The sequence below is a fragment of the Acomys minous genome (genome assembly GCF_964271855.1).
Source record: "Acomys minous genome assembly, chromosome: 15".
Taxonomy (NCBI): Eukaryota; Metazoa; Chordata; class Mammalia; order Rodentia; family Muridae; genus Acomys; species Acomys minous.
In genome coordinates, this window is record NC_140497.1 from 96,404,537 (window position 1) to 96,426,867 (window position 22,331).

The 22,331-nt window shown below is 46.7% G+C and overlaps 1 protein-coding gene across 4 annotated transcripts in view; it reads left to right on the top strand.

The window, feature by feature from the left end:
- Positions 1–22,331, top strand: part of LOC311584428 (protein SPO16 homolog) — a 100,574-nt gene that overhangs the window by 70,404 nt on the left and 7,839 nt on the right. The window contains exons 1-2 of one of the 4 annotated variants that reach the window (XM_084758735.1): positions 14,448–14,534; positions 19,956–20,066. In XM_084758735.1, coding sequence (XP_084614861.1) covers positions 19,998–20,066 — 69 coding nt within the window. In that variant the 5' untranslated portion in view covers positions 14,448–14,534; positions 19,956–19,997. Of the gene's footprint in view, positions 14,535–14,678; positions 14,928–19,955; positions 20,067–22,331 lie in introns of those variants that run through there. The other 3 variants (XM_084758733.1, XM_084758736.1, XM_084758734.1) reach the window with 3 other exon arrangements.

The window sequence follows — 22,331 nt, forward strand, 5'->3', positions numbered from 1 at the left end:
AATCTTAAGTTGAAGTGTAGAATCTTCTTGCAGTGTCTTATTCAGATAAGTTACGTAAGACACACACTCAGGAAGATAGCATCAAATTGGAGCAAAATAAGTTGGGAGGGATTAACGCAGGCAGAGGTGGTGCTCAGCCGGTGAGAAGGGCCAGGTCGGCTCGGCAGGCAAAGGCCCATGCCCAGGACCCAAGTCGTTGGCTAACCGCCAAAGCATGTTGTGGCATGCACAGCCACAAACACAAGTACATGCACATTCAGAAAACATGGGTTTAAACAAACAAGCAAACCAACTTTAAATCAGTTTTGGAAAAAAAAAAGCAGAACTGGGAGGAAAAAAATCTAAAAACCTGATTCCTAAGGCTAAAACAATCTACTCACTCCATGGTCTTAGTGCTGGGAAAGGCATAAATACAGACTATTTATGGTAAGGTTTTGTACAATCTCATAAGCTGAAACCCTGGAAGAAATGAATGACTTAAATACAGTTTAGCAAGTGGATTCAGAAAATCTACATATATTGCTAAGGTTGGAAGAAGCTGACAAAGTGCTTTAGATGTGCCCTTCAGAGCCTGCTGCAATCCTTGTCCTGAGTACGTGGGAGCTGAGGCAGAAGGTTGCTTGGCCTTGGAGTTACCAATCTAGACAGAGCAGTAAGGCATTGTCCACTTCAAATTAGTGCTGATCAAGGCCACTAAATTATTTTAGAATATGAATAAAGAAATGCCGTCACACGCAACCTAAGAAACTATCATGAGCCGGGCGTGGTGGCGCACGCCTTTAATCCCAGCACTCGGGAGGCAGAGGCAGGCGGATCGCTGTGAGTTTGAGGCCAGCCTGGTCTACAAAGCGAGTTCAGGACAGCCAGGGCTACACAGAGAGACGCTGTCTCGAAACCAGTCATGCATTAAAGCAACATATGTCAGTGTAAGGAACCCAAGATGACTTAACACTGGGGAGACATCAAATAGCAAGCATATTGTTAGGCCAGCTAACAGTCATCTCTACGGATGTGGCTATTTAACTTGAAACAGGAGAAAGACTAGGTTACATTGATGATCTTCAGCAGGAAGTGTGGGAGTGCACGCCTGTCCCTTTCCTTTTCACTGGCTGAAGCAGCTTAAGAGAAGCACTTAATTGGTGCGTGATAAGGGGGCGTTCGCCATCAGGGCAGAAAGCCAAGGCAGCAGGTGTGGAGGCAGCAGTCACACCGTGTCTGGGGTTGGGAGAAGGGGAAGAACTCCGCTGCCCAATAGGAATGCTGGGGTCTCTTAGATCGCTTGCTCTGTTTCCTTCCTGTTTGATTGAGGACCACAGCCTGTGGGATGTTGGGTTCAGGGTGGAGGCTGGGAAAACCCTTCAGACGCAGAAGCTTAAAAGGAAAGTTTATTTCAGGGAGGTGGCCAGTTCGGGATCTGAACTGTGTCCTTGTGTTACGTTATTTAAAGGCGAAAATTGGAATTAGCCCATACAGGGGGTGGTGAGTGGTGGAACAGAGTGGTCAGCTCTGGCTCAAGTTATTTTGCTAACAAGAAGTCCTAGCTGACCTTGAAAGCATGCCTGGCAGTGTTTAGGGTAAATCCAAAGTGTAGCCAAGTATGTAGATAGCAAAGTATGAATTATGACACCATTGCATCGTAGATATCAAAGGTGCCAACAGAGTGTAGCTTAGTATAAGGCCAGCCTGACCCTCCGGCAGGGAATTTTCACAGAGTTGGTGTCTTTGGGATGGAGTTAGGCTGTTTCTAACAAAATGGAGTCTCATAGCTTTTAATAAGATCTCTTCCAAAAAGAAGAAGAAGAAGAAGAAGAAGAAGAAGAAGAAGAAGAAGAAGAAGAAGAAGAAGAAGAAGAAGAAGAAGAAGAAGAAGGCTCAGTCTCTCCTGCTTTGTTAAACCTCCATGGAAGCATTTTTACAGACGTACCCCCAGGTCTAGGTGATTACAGACCCAAGAGGTTGACATCGAAGATCACAACCATTACAGGAACACTGGAAGTCATAAAATGCACGTTGATAACTTGGCTATTTTAAGTTTGGAATGTGCACATGTTCCAGATACAAAAAGAATTAAAAGATGGAGGGTAAGTTGGGGGAAATATTTTTCTGTTTAACAAAAATTGAAATTCAGCCAGATGTGGGGATGTGCATCTGTCATCCCAACACAGAGACAAGACCCTGGGGCTTGCAGGCCACATGCACCTGCTCAGGCACACACTTACCCAGCTGAGTTACACTTGGGAAGCTAATTCCTAGATCATCATTAAACTGTACAGGTTTATTATTAGTCAAGTCAGATAACACTTGCTTGGAACTAGATTCCACTTGTAATTTAAAGTCAAGCTTACATTCTGAGCATATTTCATTAAAACCCAATCCAAGCACAGTGTGTGGGAAAACTGTGCTTTTCATAGTCACTGAGCTAAGTCAATCTAAAAATTGCCCAGCAGGAAATGAGAAGATGCTGCGGAGCTGCCTGTGTGGGGCAAACGCCTGAGTCAGCATGTGCTAGCGCCCAGCCTGCTTGTAGTGCGCCAGCGTCACGTGGCTTTACTGCCCTTAGAATTCAACACCATCAGCGCTCAAGGTGGCCTTTTTCTTTAAAAAGTCACCAGTCATTTTCTACATATATGATTGCATTTCCCGAGCACAGTTTTTAGAAAGTATGTCTGGTTGTTGCTGAGTCCTTTGCACCGCTCCAGCAAGAGATCTGACTGGGGCACTGAGGGAATGAGGAAAAGAGAAACGGACGCATAGAAAAGCCGTGCTCAAGGTGACTGGGCTCCGATGCAGAACGCACAGCACTCAGAAGCAGAGAGTTTATTACTTACATCTGCGGTCACGCATACAGCTCCTCACGGAGGTGGGCGACATACACAGACAAGAAGGCAGGGTTAGCCAGTCTCAATAGCAGCCCTCTCTGTGTCCAGGGGGAGGAAGCTGTGGTGACATTTTCTACACACACACACACACACACACACACAGTCGACATTTACACTCCCATCCCCTAGGAAGGCCTTGCCACCCTCTGAGCCTCACCCTGGGTGGAGGGGGTTAGGGGTTTAGAGTCGGTAACATGGTCTTGGTTACAGGAGGACGGTGTGTCACTGGATTAAACATCTCATTGTTTCTTTCTTTCTTTTTTTTTTTTTTTTTTTTTTTTTTTAGTTTTTTGAGACAAGGTCTCTCTGTGTTAGCCTTGGCTGTCCTGGAGTCACTTTGTAGACCAGGCTGGCCTCGAACTCACAGCGATCCGCCTGCCTCTGCCTCCCGAGTGCTGGGATTACAGGTGTGCGCCACCACGTCCGGCTCAAATATCTCATTGTTATGGTTCATTTTTAAAATTTTTATTTGCCACCACAGAAATTTTAATCTTTCTGTTCATTTTGGTTGACTAGATAATCCAAGTAAAATGTTATAGCAATATACATTCTTTGACTTATAGCAATACTAAAATCTTTATAATATGAAAAGTAGGAAAGAAAGTGAGGAGCAATATTTTAAGAGGTACGACACATTTTTATTCTTCATATATAAATGCCTCTTATATGGATCAGAAGAATACTAACAGCTAAATAAAGAATACTAGGAAAAAAAAAAACACCAAAAACCCAAAGTTATCAAAACAAATGGAAATGGTCAAAACTTCAGTAAGCAGTAAAGTAGTTTTTGTGCTAGTTACTACAGATATATAAAGCAAATTTATTATTTATTTATTTATTTATTTATTTGAGACAGGGTCTCTTTATGTGTACCCTTGGCTGTCCTGGAACTCACTCTATATAGATCAGGCTGGCCTCAAACTCTTAGCAATCCTCCTGCCTCTGCCTCCCAAATGCTGGGATGAAAGGCGTGCAGCACCACCGCCCAGCAAAGCAAACATATTACTAATAGAGATAAAATTACAATATCTGAGGTTAGCTGGAGTTTAGTAAAATTGTCAGGTCATATAGTGCGACATGGGCAGCTGCACTTCTGGAATGTCCTTGGGTAGCTGAATAAGGGACTGGAATCATTAGAATCAACATGGCAACCTTGGGAAATTAGTGGGCTATTAAAAACATTCATGCAAACAAAGTACTTCTGAGCTTTGGGCCTGGGAAGTTGGGAGGGTTGCTGCAGCCGGTCATGCTGGGGGCAGAGGGGGGCGGGGCATGCCGGGGGCGGAGCATGCAAGGGGAGGGGTGTGCAAAGGGCGGGGCCTTCATGTCGTGTTGATGGCCAGCTTCTCCTGTATCTCAAATGGCAGAAACATGGCTTTGAAGAATCATCTCCTATAATTGAGCAACAAAAGAATCCTGGGCTAGTGTGGTACTTTTGCCCTTTCTAGGTAACATCTTTTATCTCTTTGGTGATGTTCACGGGTCACCTCATGTAACCTTGTAGTTTCAAGGCCTTGTCAGGCCATGTCCAGGTGACATGTGGCCTCCTTTCTGTGTGCACCACAGACGCCTCTGGTCACCTAGAAAGTTTCTCTACATTAAGTATCCTTTTGTGGGGCTCTCTGATTTGTGAGCCCCACTTGTCTTTTCTCTCTACTGCCCTTTCTCTCTCTGTTGTGGAGTCTCTCGTGTAAATCCTCATTAACAATTTCATCTTCTACGATCAAGTCTTTTCACTGTCAATGGGGATTGAGTTTTTTGGTAGCATTTTTGTATTATTAAGGTATTTTTTATTTTTAACATCTCTAGGCTTTCTTTTTAAATTTTCATGCATTATGTATATACATGTATGCTTGTGTGTGTGTCTGTGTGTGCTTGTTTGTGTGTGTCTGCATGTGTTTGTGTGTATGCATCTGTGTATGTGTGCGCATCTGTGTATGTGTACATCTCTGTGTGTGTGCATCTGTGTATGTGTGTGCATCTGTGTATGTGTCTGTGTGTGTGCATCTGTGTGTATGTACATCTCTGTATGTGTGCATCTGTGCATTTGTAGGTGTCTGTGTGTGTGCATCTGTGTATGTGTGTATGCATCTGTGACTGTGTGTCTGTGTGTATGTGTGTGTATGCATATGTGTTTGCTGTGGGGCACACACAGAGGTCAGGGAACATGTTGTAAGAGTCAGCTCTCTCCTTCTGCCTTCTGGGTCCTAGAGGTGCAGCCCAGGTTGTCAGGCTTGGAGGCAAGCTGCTCTTACTTGTTACACCATCTTGCCACCCTCTAGCATTTCTTTTTTAAAAGTCCAAATTAGTGTATATTTATTATACATGGTACTGTTACATATGGGCCGTCTTGTGAAGTGTATAACATACTTTCAGCGTATTTCCCAGCTATAAACACTCCCTTTCCTTTTTTTCCCTTCCTCCTTTTGTCAGTTTTCTTGTTCTGGTAGACAGTTTGCTTTGACTTTTGTGTCTACACACACGATTTTATGTATCTATATAGAATCCAGGAACCACAAATGAGACAAACCATTCAGTGTTTGTCTTTCAGAGCTGACTGCATTATACAGAACATACAGACCACGGCATTAGTTACAGAACATACAGACCATGACATTAGTTACAGAACATACAGACCACGGCATTAGTTACAGAACATACAGACCACGGCATTAGTTACAGAACGTACAGAACACGGCATTAGTTACAGAACGTACAGAACACGGCGTTAGTTACAGAACATACAGAACACGGCATTAGTTACAGAACATACAGACCACGGCGTTAGTTACAGAACATACAGACCACGACATTAGTTACAGAACATACAGACCACAGCATTAGTTACAGAATGTACATGCCACTAGTTTGGTCCATGCACTGTAATTAAGTATGCCTAAAATAAGCTACTCGGGGTCAGACTCCAAAAGGTTGAGCCAGTACAAGCTACTTAGTCGTGTTGAGCCAAACTGCTTTCTCACCAACCACAGATGGTCAGTCCCTGCGAGCCATGGAGGCCGCGGTTCCGGTGGGAGGCCGCAGGATCCTCTGCAAAAGGTGGAAGGAGGGCGCCATCTCCACAGAGTTGCACTGAAGCATGGGCGCATGCACACGCACACACAAACAATAATTTATATTTTAAGAAGGAAAGTCCTTGTTGGTACCCAGATCTTGAAGTGTCTTCCCTACTTTTGCATTGACCATCTCAGCATCTAGCTGTGTTCTTCCATTTATGCATAGTTTTTCTTCTTCCACTTTACAGACACAATGTCTGTAGAACGGGAACGGCTTCTTATAAAACCTGTTAAGGCTGTTAAGTAGCTATCGAGGTGGATTGTGTCATAAGATACGTTCATTGTTCCAAATACTCAGGAAACCAAGACAAGAAGATTGCTGAAGCCTGGATGTTCAGGGTTAGCCTGAACAATACAGCGAGACTCTGCCTCACCTTTAGTAAAATGTAAGTCGCCCAGTGTCCGGTGCGCAGCTCGGTAGCAGATGTCCTGGACTCAGTTTCCTGTTCCATTAGGACCAGAGCCCAGGAGAAAGCCTAATTAGCCTCCCGATGGGGTCTTTTGGATGCTGTAGCATTCCTTTGCCTTGTTCTGCCGTCACTTCTTAGGCTTCATGGCTTTTTCTTTTGGCGGGGGTTGCAGGGTTGGGGTAGGGAATCCTTTTTCAGCTTTTTATAAGAGTCTGCAGACCTGGTGTTTATCAAGGGAGATAATGTCTCCCCCCAGCCCTGCCCACCTGCCTGTGTCTCCCCCAGCCCTGCCCCTGCCCATCTGCCTGTCTCCCCCAGCCCCATCCCTGCCCATCTGCCTGTCTCCCCCAGCCCTGCCCCTGCCCACCTGCCTGTGTCTCCCCAGCCCCGCCCCTGCCCATCTGCCTGCCTGTGTCTCCCCAGCCCTGCCCCTGCCCACCTGCCTGTGTCTCCCCAGCCCTGCCCCTGCCCACCTGCCTGTGTCTCCCCCGGCCCTGCCCCTGCCCACCTGTGTGTATACCAGTTCTGACTTCAGTCACTGTTCATTGAAGTTTTGCTTAGCCAGATTCCCCTACATGTTACTGTGAATTAATGAAACTGGCAGAAAATGATAACTCCCAGCCAGAAACTTACCGTCTGCCTACTCCTACCTTACATGCTGTGTAGGCTACTATGTTTCTCAGCACACAGGGGCTGCCTTTCCTCATCTCTCCACAGACCCACGGAGAATCAGGAAGAGGAGCCAGGAAACACTGACTGATAGAACTCTGGCTGCTTCAGAAAGAACAGGCTGACAGGAAAAGTGATGATCAGGAGGTCTTTATCTCACACAGACCCTGGATCCTAGGCAGGGCACAAGGAGTGGGACGCGCCTTACCCTTGCTCCTTTCCACAGTGTCTGATTGCTATGGCTTTGAGATGTGTGTGTGTGTGTGTGTGTGTGTGTGTGTGTGTGTGATGTTTCATTGTGGTTGTTTTTAGTGTGTGGCCACGGATGGAAGGCTGTCTCCTTTGACAGAATTTTTAATCTAGAAGAATGTCTAAACTTTCAGGAACTCACGATTGAATTTCTCGCTAACCTCAGCAGTTCGTTTTGTCAACCGCAACTGAAAATGGATTCTCCTAAAAGTCAGCTAGAGTGAGAAGAGTCAGGTCAAAGAGGACAGACAGGGCCAGGAACGTGCAGGAACCTCTGTGAGTGCTTTGATGGAGAGCTAGGCGTCTGCTGTCCCTGCGTGAGCCACGGCCTCACTGGTCAAGCTGATAGCAGAGTAGAAATGCAGCCAACCACCGGCTGTCAGCAAAATGGCGGCCTGCTGTTTGCAACACGGTAAGTCATTAATCCAATTTTTGTTGTTATTTTTGTTTGGTTTTGTTTTTCAAGACAGAGTTTCTCTCTGTAGCCTTGGCTGTCCTGGGCTCACTTTTGTAGACCAGGTTGACCTCGAACTCACAGAGATCCGCCTGCCTTTGCCTCCTGAGTGCTGGGATTAAAGGCATGCGCCACCATGCCTGGCTTAATCCAATTTTTAAAATGAGAATTTATATACTGATATCGCTCAGATCTTGTGCTCTGAAAACTTGTTCCATCGGCCACCACGCTGCTGTGAGGTGGTGTGAGTTTTGAACGAGGTCGGACTGACAGGAGTAAGTTAGGTCATCAAAGGTGTGCCCTTGGGAGGGAGATTGATTTGAACCCCAGCCTTTCTTGTTTCTCTTTGCTTCCCAGCTAACCTGAGATAAACCGGCCACTGTTCTCCACACACAACCAACACGACATAACGTGTTGCCGTGGCCCAAAGCAACAGGGTCACATGCATAGGGACTGAAACTGAGCCAAATTAGACTTCCTTCATGTAAGTTGGTTATCTTAGGGATTTAACTATCGAACAGAAAGCTGACAAAGACACACACACACACACACACACACACACACACACACACACACACACAAAATCATTGACAGAGAATGCAACAATTGGGTCAGTATTTTATATTAAAAACCTGATGAGAGGTACTCGAAACAGCTACAAAAGCTTTCCTCAGGTGTTTTAGTCTTTGTGCATGTGCATGTATGTGCACATGTGTGCATGTATGTGTGCATGTGTGTGCATATGTATGTACAAGTATGGGTGTGTGGGTGTGTGTGTTTGAATTATAACACCAAAGTAAAAAACATCAGGCATGTGATGGCAGGCCTGGTGGCACACGTCTTTAATCCCAGGACTTGGGAGGCAGAGGCAGGTGGATCACTGTAAGTTCAAGGCCAGCCCAGTCTGCATAGTGAGACCGTGCCTCAAAACAACAACAACAACAACAACAACAACAAAAACAAAGCAGCAAACAAAAAGAAGGTGCAGTGGACCCTCAAAAGATGGCGCCTGCTAATGTCTGCAGCTGAGTACCAGGGGTTATTGAAATATCTTCATTGCCCAGGAGCTATCAATGCGTTCAGGCCACAGTGGGTTAGAGAGTGCTGCTGTTTGGAACAGAGACATCGCCCCAAAACATTAGGTTGTTCTTTGCATCTCACAACAGTTTGTCATTCTGGAGCTAATGTGAAAGGTTTGTGGAACACACGATAGTTTTATTGGTTCTGGGCTGTAAGTTGAAGTGTGTATTTTCAATCTGAGAAGCTAATTTATAGATTTTTTTTCACTGTGGCAGCTTCTGAGTTAGGAATGGCCTAACTCTAAGCAGAAATGGAAACCAAACATGTTTCTATCTAGAAATTCTAGGGAACAGTGAAGCAGAGAGCCAGGCCGTTACAGAGTTGCCAAATGTGGTCTTGTTCTCATTTTCAATCTATTTGAGGCCGAATCCTATAGGCACCTTTGAAAGCACAACAACCATGTTCTGGTAACAAATGAAGTAACATGCCAGCATCCTGGATAAAATCCTGTTCAGCGGAATTAGCTATGAAACGTTTATTTCTAGGAAATGCCTCCCAGGCAGACTAATTAGCCGGAACCCAGAAGACCAAAGCTTGAAATAAAAATCAAAGTCTAAAAGTAACAGGACTAAGAACTGTAATAAAATGAAGTCCCTCGGGTACTATGTAACAGTGCCCCCCCCTTCTCGGTGACGCAGATATAGGCCAGATTAGACCATATCAAAGCACACGAAAGCAGGTCTATTAGGCGCTGCTCCCGGGTGGGTTCATCAGCCCCAAAGAACATGACTGATGGTGGCTAATGATGTGGCTCAGAGGATAAGAGCACTGGCTGCTCTTCCAAAGGACCTGAGTTCAGTTCCCAGCCCCCACATGATGGCTCATAACCATCTACCGTGAGATCTGCTGCCATCTTCTGGCCTGAAGGTATACATGAAGGCAGAGTATTGTATATATAATAAACAAATAAATGTTTTTTTTTTTAATGGCTGAGGTAGCCACACATCAGGCTAGGGCAGGGGCATTTTAGCTCTTGGAGCCTCTTCTTTGGGGATTTCCGGTGTAGGCAGGAGGTGGGGAGGGTGTGGGGTGGAGCAGACAGGGTTTCCTAGCTCGTGCAGGCATGAGCAAGGGTTCCAGCCAAAGCCTATGCATCTTCCAGCTACTAACGTCTGGTGAAGCACTGTATACAGTGCCTTTTATTAATGAGCAGGTTGTTGGGGTCTCTGCAAACACCAGGGCTGGCAGAGTAAACAAACAATCCGTTTGAGACAAGAAGAAATCTGGTTCAACAGGACTTGGTAGCTGGTGTTGACTCAAACATCCAGAGTCTGACGCAGGGCAGTTTATTTTATTTATTTTGGTTTTTTGAGACAGGGTTTCTCTGTCTGTAACCTTAGCTATCCTGGACTCACTTTTATTTATTTATTTTTTTATAGCATATTTAATTACACTACAATTTTCAGGGGGGAAAAGTTTCCTGGTAACTTTTAAGTCTTTAACCCCAGCACTCAGGAGGCAGAGGCAGGCAGATCTCTCTGAGTTTGAGGCCAGCCTGGTCTATAAAGCAAGTCTAGGACAGCCAAGGCTACATAGAGAGACCCTGTCTCAAAAAACAAAAAAACAGACAAAAAAAAAAAGGGTTCTATAGCTTAAGGGCCTAGGGGACGATCTGGTGTCGTCTAAGCCACCATAGATGTCCCCAGGCTACTTGGTGCATGTGACATCTCCCCTGAGGACGGGTTCCGTTGACTGAGAAACAACACAAGAGAGGAGGAGCCGGGATAAACCTACATCCACCGCAGGCAGAAAACAGGGGGGTGTGTCCTCCACACAGGAGACAGCCCTCTGAGTTTAGAGCTTCATCGCTGGCTTCTCCTGTGCTCATGTGTGAGCACTAGGGCCTCTTGTGTCCCTAGACACCATTCGGGACAGGCACTCCGCAACCCAAGCTGATAAAAACCCCAGTTGTTGTGTGAGTCTTGGCCTCCTAGTGAGAAGTGCAGAGCTATAGGCAATAAGCGTATCTTGCATAGTGTGTCGGAAAGTGACAAGGGCTGAGGAAAAAAAAAACCAGACTATGCGTTTTAAATGAGGATGTTGTAGTAGGTCGTTGAAAAATGTGATAGCTGAGCTAGAATTTTGAAGAAGGGATCGGGTCATCAGCTATGGTGCCGTCTGGAGAGAGTGCCAAAACTCCTGGCAGGTAAGGAGCACCGGGCCCCCAAAATGGAAATTCAGAGTTTACGAGTGATGGTGGCGTCTAGGGGTCTACACTTCCTCAATCGCTGCAGACGTAAGTAAACCAGAGGAGAGAAGAGGGCCCGGGACTGACCTTGGAGGACTCCAAGGGCAAGAGGCTGGGTCAAGGAGTGGTGGGCCACACCTGTGGTCAGGCCGCAGCCCTCAGGGAGCCGATGCAGGAGGATCACATGAGCCCTAAAATTTGGGCTATATCAGCAAGACCCTGTCTAAACAAACAAACAAACAAACAAACAAATAATAAATAATAAAATAAAAAGTAACGATGAAGTCGTGCTTGGGGGCACCAAATCCCAGCTACTCAGGAGGCTAGGCATAAGAAGCATAAAGCCCAGGCCTGTTAGCACAGCTGAGTGAGACATGCCGCTAAATAAAACACAGGAAGTGCACTGGAGTATCGCTCCGTGGTGGAGCACCTGTTGAGAGTATGTGAGGCCCAAGGTTCAATCTCCAACACTACAAACATTTTTTTAAAGAGTAAGACGTACCACAAGCCTTTAATCCCAGCACTTGGGAGGCAGAGGCAGGTGTCTCCCTGTAGAGACAGGAAGCATTGTTAAACATTCAGCAGTAACAAATGTGGCTGGTTGGCCAAGTTACATCAGTACTAGCAAGTGTCTGCTGGGCTCGGAATGGCCTTGACAAGCAGTTTCTCTGGTGTACACGAAACCTGATGAAACGTAATAATGAGAGATGTGGCATTAGAAACAACTTACAAACTACCCTTCTGAGTTTTGATAAAAATGGAAACAAGTAAATAGGATGATTAGCCAGACTGGGACGTGAGGTCAAGAAGAGATTTTTTTTTAAAGTTTATTTATTTTTTATTATGTATACAGTGCTCTGCCTGTATGTACACATGTGGGCCAGAAGAGGGCATCAGATCACTTTATAGATGGCTATGAGCCACCATGTGTTTGCTGGGAATTGAACTTAGGACCTTTGGAAGAGCAGCCAAACCTCTGAGCCATCTCTCCAGCCATTTTCTTAGTTTTTTCTTTTTTTTCTTTCTTTTTTTTTGTTTTGTTTTGTTTGTTTGTTGTTTTTTGTTTTGTTTGTTTCAGACAGGGTCTCTCTGTGTAGCCTTGGCTGTCCTGGACTCGCTTTGTAGACCAGGCTGGCCTCGAACTCACAGCGATCCACCTGCCTCTGCCTCCTGAATGCTGGGATTAAAGGCGTGCGCCAGCACACCCAGTTATAAGAAGAGATTTTAAGATGCAAGAAAAAACAGATTATTTTCTGTTCAGAATAATTGGTGCATAGGAGACAACTGGTGATGAGAGAGAAACAGGAAAAGCTGTTGGAGCAATTTTCTTTGAAAAGCAAGAAGACACAGGATCTGATGTCCACCCGCAGGGCAAAGTGCACAGATGGTCCTCAGGGTGTCTACTGCAATCGGAGGGAAATATAAATCCTAGAGTATGTAGAGAGGACGGTGGGTGGTGGGTATGCTAGAGGCACCTGCGGAAGGTCACTTCTGGGTAGTTTTATTTTATATTTAAATACTAGTATAATTAGGTTATATTTATTTGGTTTTTTTTTCTTCAAGACAGGGTTTCTCCTTGTAGTCTTAGCTGTCCTAGACTCGATTTGTAGACCAGGCTGGCCTCAAACTCACAGTGATCCACCTGCCTCTGCCTCCCGAGTGCTAGGATTAATGGCATGCGCCACCACGCCCGGCACGCTTTGTTTTTTTAAGGTGACCTATTTTTAATGTGTATGAATGTGTACATCCGATCTCCCGGAACTGGAGTTACAGCAGGTTGTGGGCACCCACGTGGGTGCTGGGAACCAAACCCACGTCCTCTGTGAGAGCAGCCAGTGCTCTTCACCCAGAGCGTCTCTGCAGCCTCAGGTGGCACCTTTTAGTTCTGACTTCACGTTGCAGAATCAGAGAACATTCTTCCCCGGGCCTTTCTGAGAACATGACTTCCATCTGTGGGGAGTCGGAGCCCCGGTACCCAGTCACTACCCAAGACCCTTCCTCTTAATGCTGTCACATTTGGTTTCAGTGTGTGATCTGGTGTGTGTGTGTGTGTGTGTGTGTGTGTGTGTGTGTGCGCGTGCGTGCGCGCGCGCGCATGCGCATGCGCATACACAGATGTTCAGATCACACAATATAGCTGTGTAAAATATGGTGGAGTAAGAGGGCCTGACAGACACTGTGCGGTTTCCAGGTCACATTGAGTATGTCTGAACAGAGCAGCTGCAGGGAGGCCTCCTGAGTCATCACTGTGCTCGGATGCCACTTCTGCTGCTCGCGTGGCGTCTTCCATGCTTTGTGAAGGACCTGCGTGTGGAGCCGGACGGGGCCTGCAGAGGTCCTGGCCATACGATTCGCTTAGATTGGAGTCTCAGCTTTTGGCTCACAGGCTCTCTGTTTTAGCCAAATAACTTAATCTAAATCTCAGGTTTGTTTTTGTTTTGTTTTGTTTTGTTTAACCGTAAAATTAGAAAAGTACGCACCTCACAGAATTTTGGGGGAAGAGTTGTGGACGGGATGAGGAGGAAGAGGATCATCATGGCACAGGAAAAGAGCCACGCGGGCCCAGAGGAGGCGCTCTCACGTTTCTCATGGAAAGAGACGGCCAAAACGAACAACCTTCGCAAGGGTTCTGGGATTATGGGTAGGAGGTAAACCAGACATCCCAAAGAGAAATTACTAGAAGCAGATGGAATGGGATGGAGACTGGGAGATAAAGAAAATAGCTTAGGAGGTAATTAATGTCCACCTTGCACCGGGTAAAGGCTTATTCTAAAATACATCCGCTGTCTGTGTTCTCATAGACTGCTAGCGGGTTAGGAAACACCGCCGCAATAATAATTAGCCTTATAATGAACATTTATTAGGCCATACTTTTAAATTAACCACAACATATTGGCACGCCTAAAGTCTGTGGTACAGTGCTTAGCACAAAGTTCGCAATAAAATCTCTCTCCCTCATTCTGGTAAGCACCTCTTACAAGTACGCTACTTCGCGCTCTCTGAGCAGCTCCCCTAACAGGTCTCGGACCTGGATATCATTATGGAGAGGGAGCCGATCTTAAAGTCCTACCGAGGCTCTGTGGCTTACTGTTGGGTGCCGAACCCCTGCTGTTAGCCTAGGAAAGCCTTCTGAATTGTCTTGGTAACACCAATCCTCCCCTAGAGAGGCATGGGAATTGAACCTGGTCCTCTGGAAGAGCAATGCCTGCTCTTAACCACGGAGCCATCTCTCTGCCTCCCAGAATATTAATCTAATCTAAAACTCACCCCCTTTTCTTTGAAACTCTTCCCGCTCCCCCCCCCCCCCAGTTTTTCGAGACAAGGTTTCTCTGTGTAGCCTTAGCTGTCCTGGACTCGCTTTGTAGACCAGGCTGGCCTCGAACTCACAGCGATCCCCCTGCCTCTGCCTCCCGAGGGTTGGGATTAAAGGCGTGCGGCTCTGAACGCAGTCTGCGGCTGCGCAGAAGCCAAAGCCCAGCATGCACCGCGGTTGAAGCGAGAGAAGCAGACAGAGCAGGACTTGGCGGTCAGGTGTGTGTGTGTGCAACTCTGCGCATGGCGCCGACCACCTGTCTGTCTCTCCAGTTTGTCGTGGGGAGGTGTTTCCTCTGACGTGCGAGCCGCCATCTTTACCTCAGGGTTTGATGGCGCGAGGGAGGAACCGCCCTTCCTTCCCTCGAGAGGCCCTGGCGGGAAAGGGGCCGCCGGGCATGCTGGGTAGCAGTGTGGAGCCGCTTTCCTCTCGGCCTGTCGTGAGCCCCGTGTGACATTAGGTTTTGTCTGCTTTATCCATTGCTCTTCACTTAAAGAGTAAGGAATGGCACGCGCCGTGAGGGCCCGGTCAGGCCAGCGGGGAGGTGGCTTCCCGGGAGTTACTCCACCACGCCGAGCGCGGTTAAAATGTAAGAGCGGTTGTCAGCCTAGGTAAGGACAGGACTTGAGGTTTTGGCTTTGCTGTGCGTGCATCGTCTGCGTTCGTGTACATCTGTGTCGCACACGCATTCACTGTCCAAGGAGACCAGGAGAGGGGGTCCCAGCGGGTGTGGGACCTGAAGCCCCATCCTCCGCAAGCTGAGCGCTGCGCGTCTAAGTTCGTTTTCTGTGTGTTTGTTTGTTAGTTTGAGACAGGGTCTCTCTGTGTAGCCGTGACTGTCCTGGACTCACTTTGTAGACCAGGCTGGCCTCGAACTCACAGCGATCCACCTGCCTCTGCCTCCCGAGTGCTGGGGTTAATGGCGTGCGCCACCGCGCCGGCCTGTAAGTTCATTTTCAGAAGAGGAAGTAGGCCTGCAGTTGGAGGCGAGGTGGTTTGGCTGTAAAGTAGCTCGGGGGTGAATGAGTGCTTGCCTTGATTGCTAGCCTACTTTTTTACCCCCATGGAAATACTGAGGGGAACGTTTGCTTTCCCTAGCTCTAGTTTTCTGATTTTTTAATCTTCAACAGTGCACCTTCGGGAAATTACTGACCCCAATACTTTCCCCACTTGTCAGTGCTCAAAAAGCACTTCCCGTATATAGTTTGTTTTCAAGCAGTGTAAGCTATAATTTATGTAAGCTAAACAAATACGCGCCAGTCGGTACTTGAGTTTTAACCATAGACACTGCCGTGTATGTGGTGTATGGGCGTTGTATCGCGAAGTATCTGCCACTGCGGTGCGGGAGGTGCATCTACTTTATTCGCCACGTGTCAGATGCTGGCTTAGGCACAGCAGAAAATGTCTTTGCTCTCAGAGAGGTAGTTTGCCATCCATCCATTCATGCAGTAAGTAAGGAAATTATGGAGCCGCTAGGTTAACTCAGCAGGAAGAACCTGCTAATTATGAGACCTGTTCAAAAGTGGAATGAAACTGCCTTGGGAGGTACTCTCGGTCCCTCCCCCAGAGTGACGCATTTGCACTAGTTGCCTTCTAAATTTTGCTTTGAACTACTGTATTAGGTAACATGCAGAATGTAAATTTAGTTGACATTAAGTTCATGATTTAGCTGGTGAAATAAAATACACCTGTAAAAAATAATTTGTTGAGAAGATACGCTAAGTGCTCAATAGAGTAAGGCAAATTGTTAGTAAGTCTCATTTCGTTTGAAGGGATATAGATTCTTGGAGTAGACAAGAAAATATTTTGTTTTGTAGGTGAACTTTTTATTGTTTTAAAGATGTATTACTTGGGGGGCTGGAGAAATGGCTCAGCAGTTAAAAGCACTGGCTGCTCTTCCAAAGTCCTGAGCTCAGTTCCCAGCAGCCACATGGTGGCTCACAACTGTCCGTGTAACTCCAATTCCAGGAGGCCCAACGCCCTCTTCTGTTTTTGTGGCCACTGTACACATGTGGTGCATAAACATATATACAGGCAAAATACCGATACACATAAATAAAAGCAGTTCTTTTTAAATAACTGTTTTCAGTTTTGCATGTTGTGAGTCTCTGTGGCTGTGTGCGTGTGGATGCTGGTGCCCACGGAGAGCAGAGGCATCGGACCCTCTTGGGGCTGGAACCTTAAGTTTTTCTAGCCACTGCTGTGGATCCAGGGACTCAAACTTGGATCCTCCACAAGACTAGTAACACTAGGCATCTCCTCGGTCTTTAATACACTCAGATTTACACAGAATTTGAGACAGTAATGCTGAGAATGTGGTGGTTTGGATGAGAACGGCCCCTCTAGGCTCACACGTTCGAATATTTGGTCCCCAGTTGGTGGAACTGCTTGGGAAGGATTGGAAGGTGTGGCCTTGTTTGAGGAGATGCTATTGGGAGTGGGCTTTGAAGTTTCTTCTTTTTTTTTTTTCTAAAATATGTATATGAGTAATGTGTCTTCACACACATCCAGGAGAGGAAATCAGATCCTGTTATGGATAGTTGTGAGCCACCATGTGGCTGCTGGGAATTGAGCTCAGGACCTCTGGAAGAGCAGCCAGTGCTCTTAACCACTGAGCCACCTCTCTCCAGGCTCAGGATTTGAGGTTTCAAAAGCCCATGACATTTCCAGTTAGCCCCTCCCCCTCTCCCCCTCCCCTACCCTATGCCTGTGGCTGAGGTGTGAGCTCTCAGATACTGCCTCAGCACTATGCTGACCTGCCTGGTCCATGCCCCGCCTGCCCCCAGGGTCATGGACTCACACTCTGGAGCCATGAGCCTCCAAATTAAATGCCTTTTTTTTTTTTTAAATATAAGTTGCCTTGGGTACAGAGTCATGGCAATAAAAAAGTAGCTAAGACACCTATATAGCCAGTACCCAGTTCCTATTAATAGTAACATCTTTTGCCCAGTTCCGTATTATTAACATGTTAGCACAGTGGGTCTACCACAATTAATGAACTGACTTTGTTACATTTTTATTAGCTAAAGTCCAAGTTTGTTCAAATGTTTTTACTTTTTACCCAGTACCCCCCCTTTTTTTTCTTTCCCAAGATCAGGACCTAGATAATATATTGAGTTTAACTGAAATATTTCCATAGGTAATTAGGCCGTAATGCTTTTTCAGATTTACTTTAATGGTCTTGTGTAGAGAAGTGTTAATTCAAAACATGGCTCTATAGTGCAAGTATCAGGTAAAGAAAAGCATAGGTCCGGGCATCATGGTACATGCCTTTAATCTCAAACATAGGTAAAGTTAGTTTGTAGAAGGAAGCACGCATGTTTGAAAGTGATGCCTAATTGAGTGGCAGAAAAGGTGACATCAGAGAAGAGGTGACAGAATAGGATACGCCCAACACTCAGGAGAAGAGAGAGGAAAGGGAAGCTGCTTAAGAGGCAGTTTTACAGAGAGAGGAGGCAGTGTTACCAGGACAGTAATAGAGAGATGGGTTGCAGAGAGAGAGAACGCGTGTGAAGATGGAACGAGCCAGAAAATGAGAAGCCAGATTAGAGCAGATTGCTGAGTTAGTTTGAGGCCAAGCAGAGCAATTCTGGGCCAAAAGATAAGCCAGATTGAATCAGTCAGGTGGGAGAAGAATTTGAGCCAGAACAGCTGAGTTGAACCAGGCAGCCCAGAGCTCAGAACAAGTAAGGGTGAGCTTATTCAGCAGTGAGTCTCAGAGGCTGAACCATTCTAGGCCTAGGTTAGAGTGTACGGAGACTAGAAACTTCCAGGACCAGGCCGAGGTTAGCAGAAGGAGGCAGTGAGCTTCCCAGACAACAGTTGAGCCAGGAGAATAAAAGTGACTTTTATAGCCTTGACTTTGTAATAGAGTGCTATTCACATTATCTGTAAGATGACTTTCTTTTGAAACGTATTTTTCTTATGATCAGATGGTTTACTGAGAGGAAGGCTGTCTCAGATCAAAGATAGACACCAGTAACATGGTCTATGGCCGTCAGTGTAGAGGGAATAAGGAAGTGTTGGCAGGGTTCTCTCGTATACAGCAGCTACCCATCCCACACTGCACTTTGTGTCTACATTAACTACACGGAAACTGTCTGTTGGGGCAGGGAGTGTGGCACACAGAGACCAGAGCCGGCATTAGGTGTCATTGCCCTGTTCTCCGTTTATTGCCTTGAGTCAAGGTCTGTAGTGACCTGGAAGCCACCTTTTCAGCTGCGATAACTGACTAACGAGCTCCAGGATCTGTCTGTCTCTGCCTGTCAGTGCTCTGGTTGCAGTTGTGTGTGTGCTCAGGTGGGCCCTCATGCCGTGCTCTGTCTGCAGGCACCGCCTTCCCTGGCTGTGTGTGTGTGTGTGTGTGTGTGTGTGTGTGTGTGTGTGTGTGTGTGTGTGTGTGTGTTCAGGTGGGCCCTCATGCCGTGCTCTGGCTGCAGGCATAACCTTCCCTGGCTGTGTGTGTGTGTGTGTGTGTGTGTGTGTGTGTGTGTGTGCGCGTGCGCTCAGGTGGGCCTTCATGCCGTGCTCTGGCTGCAGGCACTGCCTTCCCTGGCTTTGTGTGTGTGTGTGTGTGTGTGTGTGTGTGTGTGCGCTCAGGTGGGCCTTCATGCCGTGCTCTGGCTGCAGGCACAGCCTTCCCTGGCTTTGTGTGTGTGTGTGTGTGTGTGTGTGTGTGTGTGTGTGTGTGTGTGCTCAGGTGGGCCTTCACACATGAAGCCGTCTCCACAGTCCCCACCCATTAGTTACCTTGAATGTATGTGAATGTGGATTCCTGAATAGTTACCTTGTGCTTTAGACTGCTTTTTGTTTGTTTGTTTTCTCCATTCAAACTGTCCCACTCACCTTTGGCCATTTACTTGGCTTCTGCCCGGATTCCCCCGCCAATGAGGTGTGTTTTTTGTTTTTGTTTATGAACTTGCCCTTACTTCTGAGCAGCACAGACTCCTGGCTCCTGTTGCGTATTTCCCACCTGTGTCCTACAGTCAGCTGTTTCTCAAGCGACCTCTGTTCTCTTATTGGAGAGTTCTCTAAAAGACCAGTTTGGCTGCTAGATGTACACGTCACGTCTCATAGGAGACGGGATTTGCGCTTAGAATAGAATTCAGAATTGCCTATAAAAGTTACAGATTGCTGCACACTGATGTAGGAAGCTGCATTACATACAACCTTCTATGTGCTCATATGTCACTTTTGCTTTGTCCCCTGACCCTATGGCTTTGGCCTTAGGAACTGCTGCCAACAAAGGCTGATGCCGAAGCTGTCCGGTGTCACACTGTGGTAAATCTGTCCTTTTGTCTGAGTTTGCATCTTCTATTCGTGTCCTCATACTGGCAGGGTAACTCTTGGCTTTCAAGTGGATAAGACTTCTGCCTTTCACAGTTGTTGATGTTAAGTCTCTAGGAACAATTGCTTCTAACTTAAAGAGAACCTGAGAGCTGGGCTTGGTGGGTCACTTGGGAGGTGAGGAAGGAAGGTCAGTGAGTCTGAGGCCAACAGAGGCTGCATGACACACTGTCTTCAAAAGAACCCAACTAATTAGGAAGACACAGTATCTAAGAAGCCAGATGCGTTGTCTGACTTCGATGTTTCAGTGCTCTTACATGTATTTACTCATCAGACGTTTCTGTGGCTTTCAGACGGTGGCGCCATCAGACCCCGGGCTTCTCAAACGGCAAACAATGGCTGGCGGTGGTGGGAAAGAAAGAACAAGATGGACAACCACCATCATTATCAGCTCCTCTCTTAAGGTCAGGGCGTTGAGACTGCTCATCTTCCTTTACAAGTCCTAAAGCACCTCACGTAGGGCAGTGTTTTCAAAGATATGTGGCTTCAAGTGCCCTCAGCTGTGAAACAGGAAGTAAATGTGCTGAGTGTATTTCAGAGTTAGTGACAAATGTTTTGTCTTGCTGGGCGGGGTGGCGCACACCTTTAATCCCAGCACTCGGGAGGCAGAGGCAGGGGGATCGCTGTGAGTTCGAGCCCAGCCTGGTCTACAAAGGGAGTCCAGGACAGCCAAGGCTACACAGAAAAACCCTGTCTCAACCCCCAAACCCCCAAGAAAATTTTGTCTTCACATTCAAAACCCGGATTCCTTAATTCTTAGAAATCTGGAAATGTTCTGGTGTCACTCCTTAGGCAGGGAGGGTCTCCCTAGCGCAGACGTCAAGCCGTGGCCCTGAGGACCTGGCGCCCGGGCTCCTGCCCTCCCCTGCACAGTGAGCAGCAGCTGCTACTGGTCCTGCCCTTTCTTTCCTTCATTGCCTCTTTAAAAAATATGTCTGGTTATTTTTCACTTGTGCTTATTTTACTTACTTTTCTGACTGTAGCCAAGCCTGGCCTCGAACTTGCTATAGCTGAGGATGGCCTTGGCTCCTGATCTCCCTGCCCTACCTCCCACGTGCTGGGGACACAGGCCCGTGCTGCCCTGGCTTGCTAGTGTATTCTGGTTTTTAATCCATCACTACACTAGCTATTCATTAGGCCAGAGCCTACATGATCTGGGCATCTCAGTGCATTCAGAGGTGCTCAGTGTTTGAAATGCATTTCTTGTGTTATTTGCTGAAAAGACCCTAAGTAAGCGCGTCTTCGTGGTTGGTTTCTATGGCTCCTGCTCGCCGTTCTCTTATAGCTTCGTTTGCTGATTTTACTTCTGAATCATTATTTATTAAAGGTTGGACTCTCCCTGCGCCATCTTACCCGGCCTGTAGTCCTTATGGCATAAGCAGCTCAGAGCCTGGGGTTTAAAGGGATTTCCCTGGACTGCCCTTTACATGCAGAGCACTTCTCTGGGGTGTGTAAAGCCCCAAACCGGGGGCTAGGGTGGGGGTGTGTGCAAGATAAAGTGGTTTGTGCTCCTAGTCTCTTAAGAAATGTAGAGATGGCTCAGAGGTTAAGAGCACTGGCTGCTCTTCCAGAGGTCCTGAGTTCAATTCCCAGCACCCACGTGGTGGCTCACAGCCATCTACAGTGGGATCTGGTGCCCTCTTCTGGTGGGCACCATTATGCACACAGAACATACTCATCCGTAAATAAATACATTTATTAAAAAGAAATGTAGAAAAAGAATGGTTTCTTTGTTAAGCTTTATCCTTTGTTGAGAGTATATATATATAATATATATTTTTGGGGGGGGTTTTTTGAGACAGGGTTTCTCTGTGTAGCCCTGGCTGTCCTGGACTCCCTTTGTAGACCAGGCTGGCCTCAAACTCACAGCGATCCACCTGCCTCTGCTTCCCAAGTGCTGGGATTAAAGGTGTGCACCACCACGCCTGGCCGAGAGTATATTTTTATAAATTATATATTTGCGAATACTCATCCATATTATAGAGGTTAAATTTGTTAAGTTGAACTCTGAAATTTGCCAATTTTTCATATTGGATTTTTTTTTATTTTCCAATAAATTTTGATCAGTTAAGTGCTCTCTTTAGTCTGTGTAAGTCTGTGCTTCCATGTGAGATTTCTAGATGCTAGTTTTGAAGAGCATTGCTAGATTCTGTATAGTGAACCGCGCTGCTCTTCAGAACTTTGGTGCACTGCAGAGCACCGTAAACCCCAAAGGAGGCAAACGAGTGCCCGGAGCTTCCCAGCCCTGACTGCTGTTCGGTGGTGCCCAGCCAGGGCTCCGCTACCGGCCACGCATGCTCATCCTCAGCTCTGGCCTTACCTGACAAGCAGCCTCTTTTCCTCGTGGATTATGAAACATAGCTTGGAAAACTAAGCCTTCAATTCTGGGTTGTTTTTAGGAAGCCCTCAACTTCCTGTTTTCCTCACATTAGCACTTTCTCTTTGTAGCTTTATTGTTCTGTGACTGTAAGTCATTAGCAGAGTGTATGTGGGGCCTGGTGTTTGCGTCCCTGCCTCAGCTACACCGGCCTCTCACCCGCGTGCCTTCTTTCCTTCCGCCTTGTGCCGCTCACCTCCCTCTTCTTGGCTTGCTTTCTTCTTCTGTAAGAAGAAATTACTCCTTTTGTAATTTTAAAGATATGATTAATATTTTAGGCAGCTCTCATGAT